The sequence below is a fragment of the Carex rostrata genome, chromosome 6, assembly GCF_964058835.1.
Source record: "Carex rostrata chromosome 6, lpCarRost1.2, whole genome shotgun sequence".
NCBI lineage: Eukaryota > Viridiplantae > Streptophyta > Magnoliopsida > Poales > Cyperaceae > Carex > Carex rostrata.
In genome coordinates, this window is record NC_135923.1 from 4,900,300 (window position 1) to 4,912,255 (window position 11,956).

The window sequence follows — 11,956 nt, forward strand, 5'->3', positions numbered from 1 at the left end:
TTAGTAAAAATTTGTATACAATGTTTTAATATTTAAATTTTATTGAGCACTTATCTACAGTTTTTCTATGAAAAAAATTAAAATTTAACCTGCTAACACATGCATTTGATTAATAAGCTCCCATTAGTGCATTAACACAATTCCACTAACATGTATCATGAGATTATTTCCATTAGTTTGACATCAATGTTTGTTTGTGAAAACTAGATCACCTTTTTATACTATAAAAGATATTTTTTAGCATGAATGTATATCTAACATAAAATTTAAAAGTAACTTTCATTTAATTATGCCTCATTATACGGTTATGATACTTTAATACAAATAGATTATTTAAAAAGTTGTGTCCTCGAGCTTTGTTCCATGAAAAAAAAATCTATTGAAAAATAATATTCAATCAAGGAAATTTCTGGAAAAGATTCTAAACATAAATATTATGTTTTTTCGGAACTTCTAAAATGTAATTAATGATAAACAATACAATTTGTCATGCAAATAATTCATCAAAAATGAAAAAAAAAAGTTATATCAATTTAAGAATTATAATCCAAGACATATTAAACACAATTTTTAAAATATGAAGCATGATACAGTAACTCTCCGAATAAAATAAATAAATAAAAAAACAGACGAATAAAAGCATAGATTATGTGGTATGATTAAAAAAATTAACACTTTTTTACAGAGAATCAATTTCTTCAAGTACTATAATGTTAGATTATATCCCTTGTTATATTTCTTGTACCAACCTATGTACCCAAAAGCCTGGCCCTACGCATAATTTCTAAATCATTTCCATTAACTAACTACCATACCAAGTAAACAACACTGTTCTTCCAATACAAATATACAATTCTTAGAATAAACAATTATACATTATTATAAGCAAACGCGTCACACAATTCCCTCCTATATAAACCCTACCAACTCAACCTTCCATTCTAAACCAGCTCTCTTTCAAAGATAAAAAGCACATAAAAAAGGAATCTCAGTTAGCTCTGTAGACTCTACTACCATTCAAAATTCATTACCCATTCACTATTATCTGAGATTTGATGGCAAGAAGAAGCGCCAAATTGACTAACAGAGCATGGCGTCTACTCCGCCTCGCTTTACTCTGGCCCCAGAAAGGCGGCATGTTCAAGCAAAACCATGCACTTCTCCAACTTCGCTTGTTTAAAACCCTCAAACTCAGACACAGTCGACAGTCGCCTCGATTGCAATTCGAGCGGGAGTTCTCCTTCGAGGAAACACCAAGCTTCAGATTCAAGACTCCTTCTCTTTGCTTCCTTCCTTGCATTACGCCTTCGGTCGATCATGATTTCGATCGGGATGAGACTGATCTATTGTTTTATCGGCGCGAGAAGGAACATGAGCAATTTGAGTATGACGACAGAGAAGAGGGATTTGTCGAGTTGATTGAGGAAAGGGAGAGATTAGAGGAGAAAGGGATTGATACAAAAGCAGAGGAATTTATTTCCAGGTTTTATGAAGATATGAAATTGCAACGGCAGATTTCAGCAATTCAGTACTACGAGATGCTTGAAAGAAGTGCATAGAGGACCTTTGAATTTTCTTGTTTATTTTTTGGGTTTTGTAAAAAAAATGAGTTAGAGTTTTTTTTACTCGCAGTTCTACAATTCTTCTTTGACCTTTTCATTCTATATTAAAGAGTAGATGCTTCTTTGCTCTCTGAAAATTATACATTTCATTGCAAATTATACTTGGTTGTTTACATTTTGTTATTTTCATATTCTATTCGGAACTTAGAATTTGAGTTGCTCTAATTCTGTGAACTCCGTTGTACTTTCTTTTTGAAAGCTTGGTAGAATGGTAGTAGCTATCAAGATTGAATTACATAGGGGTGAAAACAATGTGAATAATATCCGATCAATATTTAACATGTATTTAAAAAATTAGATATGGATATCTAATATTTGAATAACTGTGAATATAAATATATATATGATTTTACGTTTCAATTATTTGTATCTAAATAGTACATATATACCATATAGTTTAATATATATATATATATATATATATATATAGGAATATGCTAGCATGCTATGCATAGCATAGAGCTCCTCCGTGCAACGCCTTGGATTTCAACTTTTCAAAATCCTAACGGTCGATCCGAACCGTTCATCTTGTTCTCCATATTAATATGTGTTTGGGGACCAAATTTTACATTTTTTGAATTTTTTTTACTATTTCTTTAGATTTATTGAAAATCGCTGTTTTCAGCAAATCTGGACCATAAAAAAACAGCGATTTTCAATAAATCTAAAGAAATAGTAAAAATATTCCAAAAAATATAAAATTTGGTGTCCAAACACATATTAATATGGAGAACAAGATGAACGGTTCGGATCAACCGATAGGATTTTGAAAAGTCGAAATCCAAGGCGTTGCACGGAGGGGCTCTATGCTATGCATAGCATGCTAGCATATTCCTATATATATATAGAGAGAGAGAGAGATAGGCTAATGTGCTTCCATAAGCACTTGGCCCGAAGTGCTGCCACCCCATTTTCGATTTTTCAAAATCCAAACAGTCGATCCGAACCGTTCATCTTGTTCTCCATATTAATATCTGCTTGGAGACCAAATTTTACATTTTTTGGAATTTTTTTGCTATTTATTAAGCCACTTTGAAAATCGCTGATCCAACGGTGAACCCCTGATTTTACTGTTTGGCAAGCCACCGTTGGATCAGCGATTTTCAAAGTGGCTTAATAAATAGCAAAAAAATTCCAAAAAATGTAAAATTTGGTCTCCAAGCAGATATTAATATGGAGAACAAGATGAACGGTTCAGATCGACTGTTTGGATTTTGAAAAATCGAAAATGGGGTGGCAGCACTTCGGGCCAAGTGCTTATGGAAGCACATTAGCCTATCTCTCTCTCTCTATATATATATATATATAGAGTTAGGCTGGGGTGCTATGGATAGCATAGTGGCCTCTATGCTACGGCTCAATATTTGAGTTTTCAAAATCCAAACGGTCGATCTGAACCGTTCATCTTATTCTCCATATTAATATCTGCTTGGAGACCAAACATTTTTCTGAATTTTTTTACTATTTATTAAGTATTTTACAAAATTGTTGATGTGGCTGCCCAAAACAGTAAAACCGTTGGATTAGCGATTTTCAAAGTGGCTTAATAAATAGTAAAAAAATTCAGAAAATTATAAAATTTGGTCTCCAAGTAGATATTAATATGGAGAATAAGATGAACGGTTCGGATCGACCGTTTGGATTTTGAAAATTCGAATATTGAGCCGTAGCATAGAGGCCACTATGCTATCCATAGCACCCCAGCCTAACTCTATATATATATATATATATATATAGAGGTTGGCTAAGATCAAAGTGGTAGTTCGTGAGCTTTGGTGCTACCAATTCGTTTTTCAATTTTTAAATTTCAAAACGTCGATCCGAACCGTTCAAGTTGTTCTCCATATTAAATTGTGCTTGGAGTCCAAATTTTACATTTTTTTTATTTTTTTTACTATTTATTAAGCCACTTTGAAAACAGTTGATCCAATGGTGGCTTCTGATTTTACTGTTTTGTTAAGCCACCGTTGGATCAACGATTTTCAAAGTGGCTTAATAAATAGTAAAAAAATTCAAAAAAATGTAAAATTTTGTCTCCAAGCACAATTTAATATGGAGAACAACTTGAACGGTTCGGATCGACGTTTTGAACTTTGAAAATTGAAAAACGAATTGGTAGCACCAAAGCTGAGGAACTACCACTTTGATCTTAGCCAACCTCTATATATATATATTATGAACAAATTATATTATTCACCATTATAATTACATAAATATCATGAATTTTTGTATTTTAATAATATTTTTATATTTTTTTTAATCAATATCCGATTCAATCTGTAGAAAAATTTAGAAAAAAAAATATGAATATAGTTTTTACCACTATCTGCTTTGTTTTCACCGCTCCCTTGGCCATTTTTATTAATACCCCAAAAAAAAAAAAGTTTTTAAAATTGCCCCTGTGTTTGGTTTTTTTCAAAACTGCCCCGACCGCTGAGCCCACGGGCGGCCCAAAACGCCAAGCAGACTGCCCCCTACAGGGGCGATCCACTAGGGACCAGACCGCCTGTGGTCCGGGAAGTCTTTTTTTTTTTTAGAGAGATCTTAATATTTTGACTTAAATAATTTTATGATGAAAAAATTTCCTTGTTTAGAGTGTATGCCAAAAAAATAAGACATTTGGTATATTTATGCAGTGATGTCGTAACTCTTTATAACTTTGATTTTGTTTGTCAGTTGGCTATTACAAGTTTAAAGATAACACTAATTAAAGATTTGGCCTTGATTCAAAAAATTTCAAGCTTTGACAGCTTTTTGATCTCCTCCTTTTTATTTTTGGTACTAAAAGAGTAGTTTACAACTACTAAATTATGAACAAACCTCAAATTAGATCTTTGTCCATGCACAATGCACCATAGACTAACATCTGGTATGGTACCAAGTCCAAACTCAGCAGCCAAGCACTAAACAAAAGCCACTGATATAATGCAATGCACTAAAAATATCAAATTTGACCTCTTCTGGTAAATCAACAAGTCTGGACTGATACAGGAACCAAACTGCAAAAGTGATTACACCAGCATGTAGAGCATTCAAAAATACACAGAATTGACACAAATTTCAATTTATTTAAATTTTCTACAATTAGTTATGAATTTTCAAAGTTCAACTTTTGAAAAAACTTTAAATAGCCATTACTTTGGCTATGAAAGTCAGATTTGCGTGTATGACCACTTTTCGAAAAGGGGGGACGAGATGGATCCGAATATTGTCCCGGGCGTTTGAAGCATCATAATTAAAAAAAAAACATCGTTTAGTGCCTCAAAAATTCAGTTTAAGTTTTCGTTCGACGGTAGGCGTACAACGATCGGTATTTTTTTTAGTCAAAAGCCTAAGATTATTCAAGAATTATTCATATAATTATTTTAAAATGCATTTACTATTTATTGTGTTCGTTTGCCTATCTCCGAGCAAATGGTATATGTTGACAATAATCAAATAATTCAATTATTCTCTAAAAATAAAAAAAAAGTTGACATCATTGAGACAATCTAATTATATTTTCGTGTGTATATTTGAATAAAATCAATTATTAAAAAACAATTCCTTAATTAATATTATCTTTAGACTTGTGATATCTAATTGCATAAATATACCAAATGTCTTATTTTTTGGCATATACTCTAAACAAGGAAATTTTTTCTTCATAAAATTATTTAAATCAAAATATTAAGATCTCCCTTAAAAAAATAATAATAATAAAAAAAAAATAAAGAGGACCTTCCGGACGACCTCTGGCCCGGGCGGTCTGCTAGAGGTGTGGCATGCCCCTTTCAGGGGGCGGTCTGGTAGGGGTGTGACCCGCCCCTGTAGGGGGCGGGTCTGCTTGGCGTTTTGGGCCGTCCGTGGGCCCAGCGGTTAGGGCAGTTTTGAAAAAAAACCAACCACGGGGGCAATTTTAAAATTTCTTTTTTGTTGAGGGTATTAATAAAAATGTCCGCCGCTCCCTGGAGGTCATAGGATTAAATTAAATGCTATCCTATGATTCTGTGCTTTCTATTCCACAAACCCACTGGCCACTGTGTGATATATACAGAGAAACAAGAATACAGAAGATAGAATTCAAAATGATTTGTATGATGTTTCTTGATCAGTCTTTTACACAGTACAGTCCCTTATATATAAATAATCCTGGTTAACAACCTTAACTGATTCAGTTAAATCCTAATGACTACTTTGACCAGGCAACAATCCTAATCATCTATAATGGGGAAATTTTACAAAGTATCATTCTTTTTAAAACCACCAAACAAAATACTCATCTTTTAAAATTATTAACAAAATATCCTCGTGGATCCCACTTTCTTCTCCTTTGTCCTTCCCTCTCAGTTTTTTTTTCTTTCCCCTCCTTTCTCCTTTCTCCTTTCTCCTTTCTTTCCCTCCATGGCTACAACGATCTAATAACAATTTTGGAGCTGCTAAGAAAATTTGTTATTGCCAAAAATTAATATTAATAATGCAATGTGGAAACATAAATTTCTCTTCCTACTGATTTGTCTTACGTTATATTTCAAGTTCATACACCATTAATTATGAATAAGATCTTGCTTAGCTGTGCTCTTTGTGCAGCAATCGGTGAAATTCCAGGGTAATTAACAGATCAACTACAATGTAAATGAATTCGATCGTATGAAGCAGTAACATAAAAGTACATCACAACAATTAATAACGATGTCATATAATTTTAAAAATCAGATATTTTAGTGACACTCAACCAATTATTGAATTTTTTATTGACTGAATCAAAGAATCCAGCAAGAAAAACTACATGCATTTCTAAAAGTAAATATAATTTAACTGTTGATTTGGAATAATTATTATTTAGTCTTATCGTGTAGCAGCTTGGGAAGTCCATCTACTAGCTTTGTGCGCCAGCAGAGGATGTTTCTCTTACTTTCAATTTGGAATGTATAAAAATAAAAAAGTAGAAAATACCGTTAATGAAGTCAAAGGTATTTTGAGATTTAGGAAGAAGAAAGGAATAAGAACAGAAAGAGAAAAACTAGGAGGGGAAGGGGAAGGGGAAGGGAGGAGAAAGTGGGACCATAAGGATATTTTGTTAAATTTGTTGACGGAGGGGTATTTTATTTGATGGATTTGAAAAGATGGCTACTTTCTAAAATTTCTCTATATAATGGTTGGCTGATCCTATACATGTACCTATACATGTATCTTATACCCGTACCACCTAGGGGTGTAAACGGATCGGATATTATTCAATTTTGTCCGGATTCAAATTCGAAAAATTACTTAAATTATCTGATCCATATCCGTATTAGACTATTCGTATCCGTATTCGAAAAATTATAACGGGTAAGAATACGGTAAGACTTTTAACTATCTGTATCTGTCCGTTTACACTATTAAACCACAACAAATATACTATATATTCTTAAATTGATTTATTAAATTGCATATTATATCAATGATTTATTAAATTGCATATATATATAGAGAGAGAGAGAGAGTTAGGATATGGTGCTTCATGAAGTAAAACGAGTGTTTCACTTCACACCATATTTTGCAATTTCAAAGTTCAAAACGTCGACCCGAATCATTCAAATTGATTTCCATATTAAATTGTGCTTGGAGACCAAATTTTACATTTTTTGAATTTTTTTTTACTATTTCTTTAGAATTTTTGAAAATCGCTATTTTTGTTGATCTAGAATTTTCTTGGGAAGCAATCCTCTCAAATATAACAGATCTAAGAAGATATCATGAAATAAGGCAAGATTGGTATTGGTGCGGCCTTTATAAAAAATTGAGGCTTGCGAAATAAGACATGATTGTTCTACCCCTTTTTAAAATTATAGCTGGCTAAAAGATCTGCAATTTGTTTCATTTCCTGTAATTTAAATATATTTTGGCAATAATTTAGTTCTTGGAATATTTTAACACTAAACTAAGATAAGATATAAGGAATTTGACACAGTTTTAGAAATAAACTCTAATCGAAATTATATATAATTGAGTATATATAATTGAGCTTATCAGCAATGCACACATATCATACTAGTATCATATCAGATACAATATAGCAGAGCCAGACTTTTAAACAATTAGTTCAAATGTAAATAGAAGTCGGACATGTAAAATCTTCCTACTACAAATGAGAACTAATTTTTTTATTGCTCGTAACATTTTTCTAAATTATGTACAAAATAAGATATAAATATATTTTTTTTAAATAAATAAAAATTATTTGACCTCCATATTCTTTGAAGGTAACCCCGTCCCTGCTAGTGGCATACACATCTAACAGAAACACAGATTTCTACCAAAGAATCAAGCAAACGCTAATAAAACGCGTTTTCTGCTAAGCCGTGTAAAGAGTGGCAGCCCGGACCCAACTGCTTCTTGCTGTCTGCCATGTGGGGCCTCGTACCTTTTCTGAATAATTTTTCCAAGTCTTTTGGGTACCCCATAATTTACTCCCATTAATTGTTGTACAACAGATCATTAATACATTGTGAATATTGTTTGTTATTATTAATTATTGAGTGAATTTATTTGATATTTAAAGTTACTGACATATGGAGCTGTTTGGCAACACAATTAGAATTAAATCTTAATCCGCACTAAAGAACCGATGTCAGTAGGTGAAAGTTAAAGAAGCCAGAGGAAGAAGAAGAGGTGTCTTAAGGCCCGGACAGGAGATTAAAATCCTGACAAAAGGAGGCTAACAGAGGTGATCTTAATCTGCACTAAGAAATCGGTGTTCGATAAAATTAAGCAGCTAAGGAAACTAAAGAAAGCTAAAGGAGCCTTACTCCCTCCTTACCGAACAACACCGGGAGTTATTGTAATATACTAGTATTAGCATATAATAGGATATATTTATGGTTCAAATTAAAAAAAAATCATGTACAAAGGATTAATTCAAATAACTCAATAAAATAATATAAAATAACAACTTTTTTATTTTATGTTTTTTTTTTCACTATATTTATGGATGTTTGAAAGATGACCCTATCTGATATATGAATATTGATATTTTTTTTATTGTTTTAGGATAATTTTTAATCTTACCTAAAATTTAGAAGTTCCTTTCATTGATGCTTCATTATACTATTACGTTACTTTAATAAAATAGATTATTACTAGGGTTGTGTCCTCGAGCTTAGTTTCTGGAAAAATAATCTACTGAAAATAAATAAATATGAGAAAGGGAGAAAACATAGTTGGTTATAAAAAAGTTCTAGAAATTTTTTTTTTGATTCTCCTTCATGATTTTGTAGTCTCTGTGAATATTTTTTAAATAATAAATAAATAAATATGAAGCATGATAACATCCCTTGTTATTTTTATCGGAACTTTTAAAATGTAGTTAATGATAAACGAGGTTGGCTAGTATAACATCAGTGTCATTTCAACCTATATAACATCAACTCTAAAACCTATCAAATCGACTTTAAACGGTGAATTCAAACCGATTTACTTCATTAGTTGTGCGTTCACATGCAAAATTTATAACTTTCGAATTTATTTAGTACTAAGTCAAGCGGTCAAATGTGTGAGTTTTTAACTTAATTTTAATACATTAATTTTCAATATTTTTACCGCTTGATTTGATACTAAAATAACTCGAAAATATAAAAAAATTTATATGTAAATGCATCACTCATAATGTAAATCGGTTTGAACGGTTTGGATTAATCGTTCGAAGTCGATTTCATAGGTTTTAGAGTTAGTGTTATATAGGCTGAAATGACAATGATGTTATACTAGCCAAACTCATGATAAACAATGCAATTTGTCATGCAAATAATTCATCAAAAATGAAAAACAAGTTATATTACTTTAAGAATTATAATCCAAGACATAGATTATGTGGTATGATTAAAAAAATTAAAACTTTTTTTTTATAGAGAATCAATTTCTTCAAGTACTATAATGTTAGATTATATCCCTCATTCCCTTGTTATATTTCTTGTACCAACCTATGTACCCAATAGCCTGGCCCTACGCATAATTTCTAAATCATTTCCATTAACTAACTACCAAGTAAACAACACTGTTCTTCCAATACAAATACACAATTCTTAGAATAAACAATTATACATTATTATAAGCAAACGCGTCCCACAATTGTCTCCTATATAAACCCTGTATCTCCTCTAAACACCACCAACTCAACCTTCCATTCTAAACCAGCTCTGTTTCAAAGATAAAAAAGCACAACAAAAAGAATCTCAATTAGTAAGATTCATTGCCCATTTGCTATCTAAACAACGATTTGATGGCACGAAGAAGCGCCAAATTGACTAACAGAGCATGGCGTCTGCTCCGCCTCACCGTACTCTGGGCCCAGAAAGGCAGCATGTTCAAGCAAAACTGTGCACTCCAACTTCGCTTGTTTAAAACCCTCAAACTCAGACACAGTCGACAGTCACCTCGATTGCAATTCGAGCGGGAGTTCTCATTCGAGGAAACACCAAGCTTCAGATTCAAGACTCCTTCTCTTCGCTTCCTTCCTTGCATTACGCCTTCGGTCGATCATGATTTTGATCGGGATGAGGCTGATCTATTGTTTTATCAGCGCGAGAAGGAACATGAGCAATTTGAGTATGACGACAGAGAAGAGGGATTTGTCGAGTTGATTGAGGAAAGGGAGAGATTAGAGGAGAAGGGGATTGATACAAAAGCAGAGGAGTTTATTTCGAGGTTTTATGAAGAAATGAAGTTGCAACGACAGGTTTCAGCAATTCAGTACTATGAGATGCTTGAAAGAAGTGCATAGAGGACCTTTGAATGTTTTTTATTTAATTTTCTGCATTTTGTAAAAAACAGAGTTCATTTACTTTAGCTGCTTCTTTGCAATTCTTTGACATTTTAAAGTGTATATGCTTCTTTGCTCTCTGAAAATTATACATTTCAATGCAATTTTTTTTATACTTATCAGGAAGACTTGGTCGTTTGATTTAGTTATTTTCATTTTCTATTCAGAACTTGGAATTGTTGAGAATTTTATAATCATAATCCACACCACTGCATTGAAATGTTGTTTTCGGAATGAAAAGTTGGGAACGGTCCAATAGATATCGAATCAAATTTGATCTGATATCTAGTCGGAGCCATTTGTTCAGCAACAAAATCTGTGCGAAAAGCTTCAAGATCAGTGCAGATCAAATACACAATTCTTGATGCGAACAAACGGGACCATCAGACCACACCTTCATCCATTGCACTAACAAAGTTACAATGCCATGAGAAACGATACAAGACATCACTATTTGTCAAAATATTATATTGTTTTCAAGGCCCATAAAAATATTTCGTAAATGAATTAGGCCCAAAATATATTGGGTTTCTGCCATTTAAACTCGATGATAATTGTGAGGCCCACTATTAAGCTCTTTTTTTTTTTTTTTAAAAAGGCAGAAGCCCATTTCATTAGAATGAAATTGGTTAAATACAAAATTGTCGGTTGTTGTGAATTCCAACAAGGAAAATCACACCGACGAAGTATCTAGGATTTGGATACACAAAAACCAACAAAAACTCAAACACCATCCACATAAGTATCATTACCAAACACAAAAAGTAAGATATAATATCTAAGCCACTCTGATTGGGGCTAAAGGGAGGGCTATAGCAAAAATTGTTAGCTTTCTTCATATTCCGATCAAGGAGTCTCGGAGGGTGCATCTACAGCGGGGTCAGCATACACCACCATTGGCAATGGCATGTACTGGTTAAGAGGTATAGCGTCTTCTATCACAGGAAGCCAGTCCATCACAGCCTCTTGAATGGATTTCTTCATTTTACCTGTCCAATACAAGCAAGTAGATTTAATCAGCATAATTATCATTCTAGCAGAATTTTGGGAAACATGATTAAAGCACAAGTCATTCCTATGTTTCCATATCGTCCATGTAACAGAACAGAGTACAATTAAAAAACCAGTTCTATCAGAAGAGTCAAGTAGGGAAGCATACTGTATCAAGTCATGCCAAGTATGCCATTGTTGCATTACATTTTGGCTTTTTCCTAACCAGAACCATATCTGTTGAGCTAACCTACAAGTCAGGAATAAATGATCTACCGTTTCGTGGTGATGACAAAATTGACATTGTGTATTACCTAACCAGCCCTTTCTAATCAAGTTATCCTTAGTCAAGATGAAATTATGTGCAACTAACCACATAAAGATCCTTATTTTAGGGGGTACAGGTAAATGCCACCATAGCATTGCATTTTTCGGTCTTGACCCTCCAAAATTCAAAATATTGTAAATAGAATGAGTGGAAAACTCCCCTGATTGCTCCCATCTCCAGGCAAGTTTATCATGAGGCAAGGTGAATGAGATTGAGCTAATAATATCAAGCAAT

General features: G+C 32.8%; 2 protein-coding genes across 2 annotated transcripts; both read left to right on the plus strand.

Moving 5' to 3' along the window:
• Positions 1 to 930: 930 nt before the first annotated feature.
• Positions 931 to 1,607, plus strand: LOC144555258 (uncharacterized). Its single transcript, XM_078303537.1, has one exon. It carries the CDS (start codon positions 1,056 to 1,058, stop codon positions 1,557 to 1,559), a length of 504 nt encoding a protein of 167 aa, XP_078159663.1. The 5' UTR covers positions 931 to 1,055; the 3' UTR covers positions 1,560 to 1,607.
• Positions 1,608 to 9,756: 8,149 nt separating this feature from the next.
• Positions 9,757 to 10,429, plus strand: LOC144555262 (uncharacterized). Its single transcript, XM_078303543.1, has one exon. It carries the CDS (start codon positions 9,865 to 9,867, stop codon positions 10,363 to 10,365), a length of 501 nt encoding a protein of 166 aa, XP_078159669.1. The 5' UTR covers positions 9,757 to 9,864; the 3' UTR covers positions 10,366 to 10,429.
• Positions 10,430 to 11,956: the final 1,527 nt, after the last annotated feature.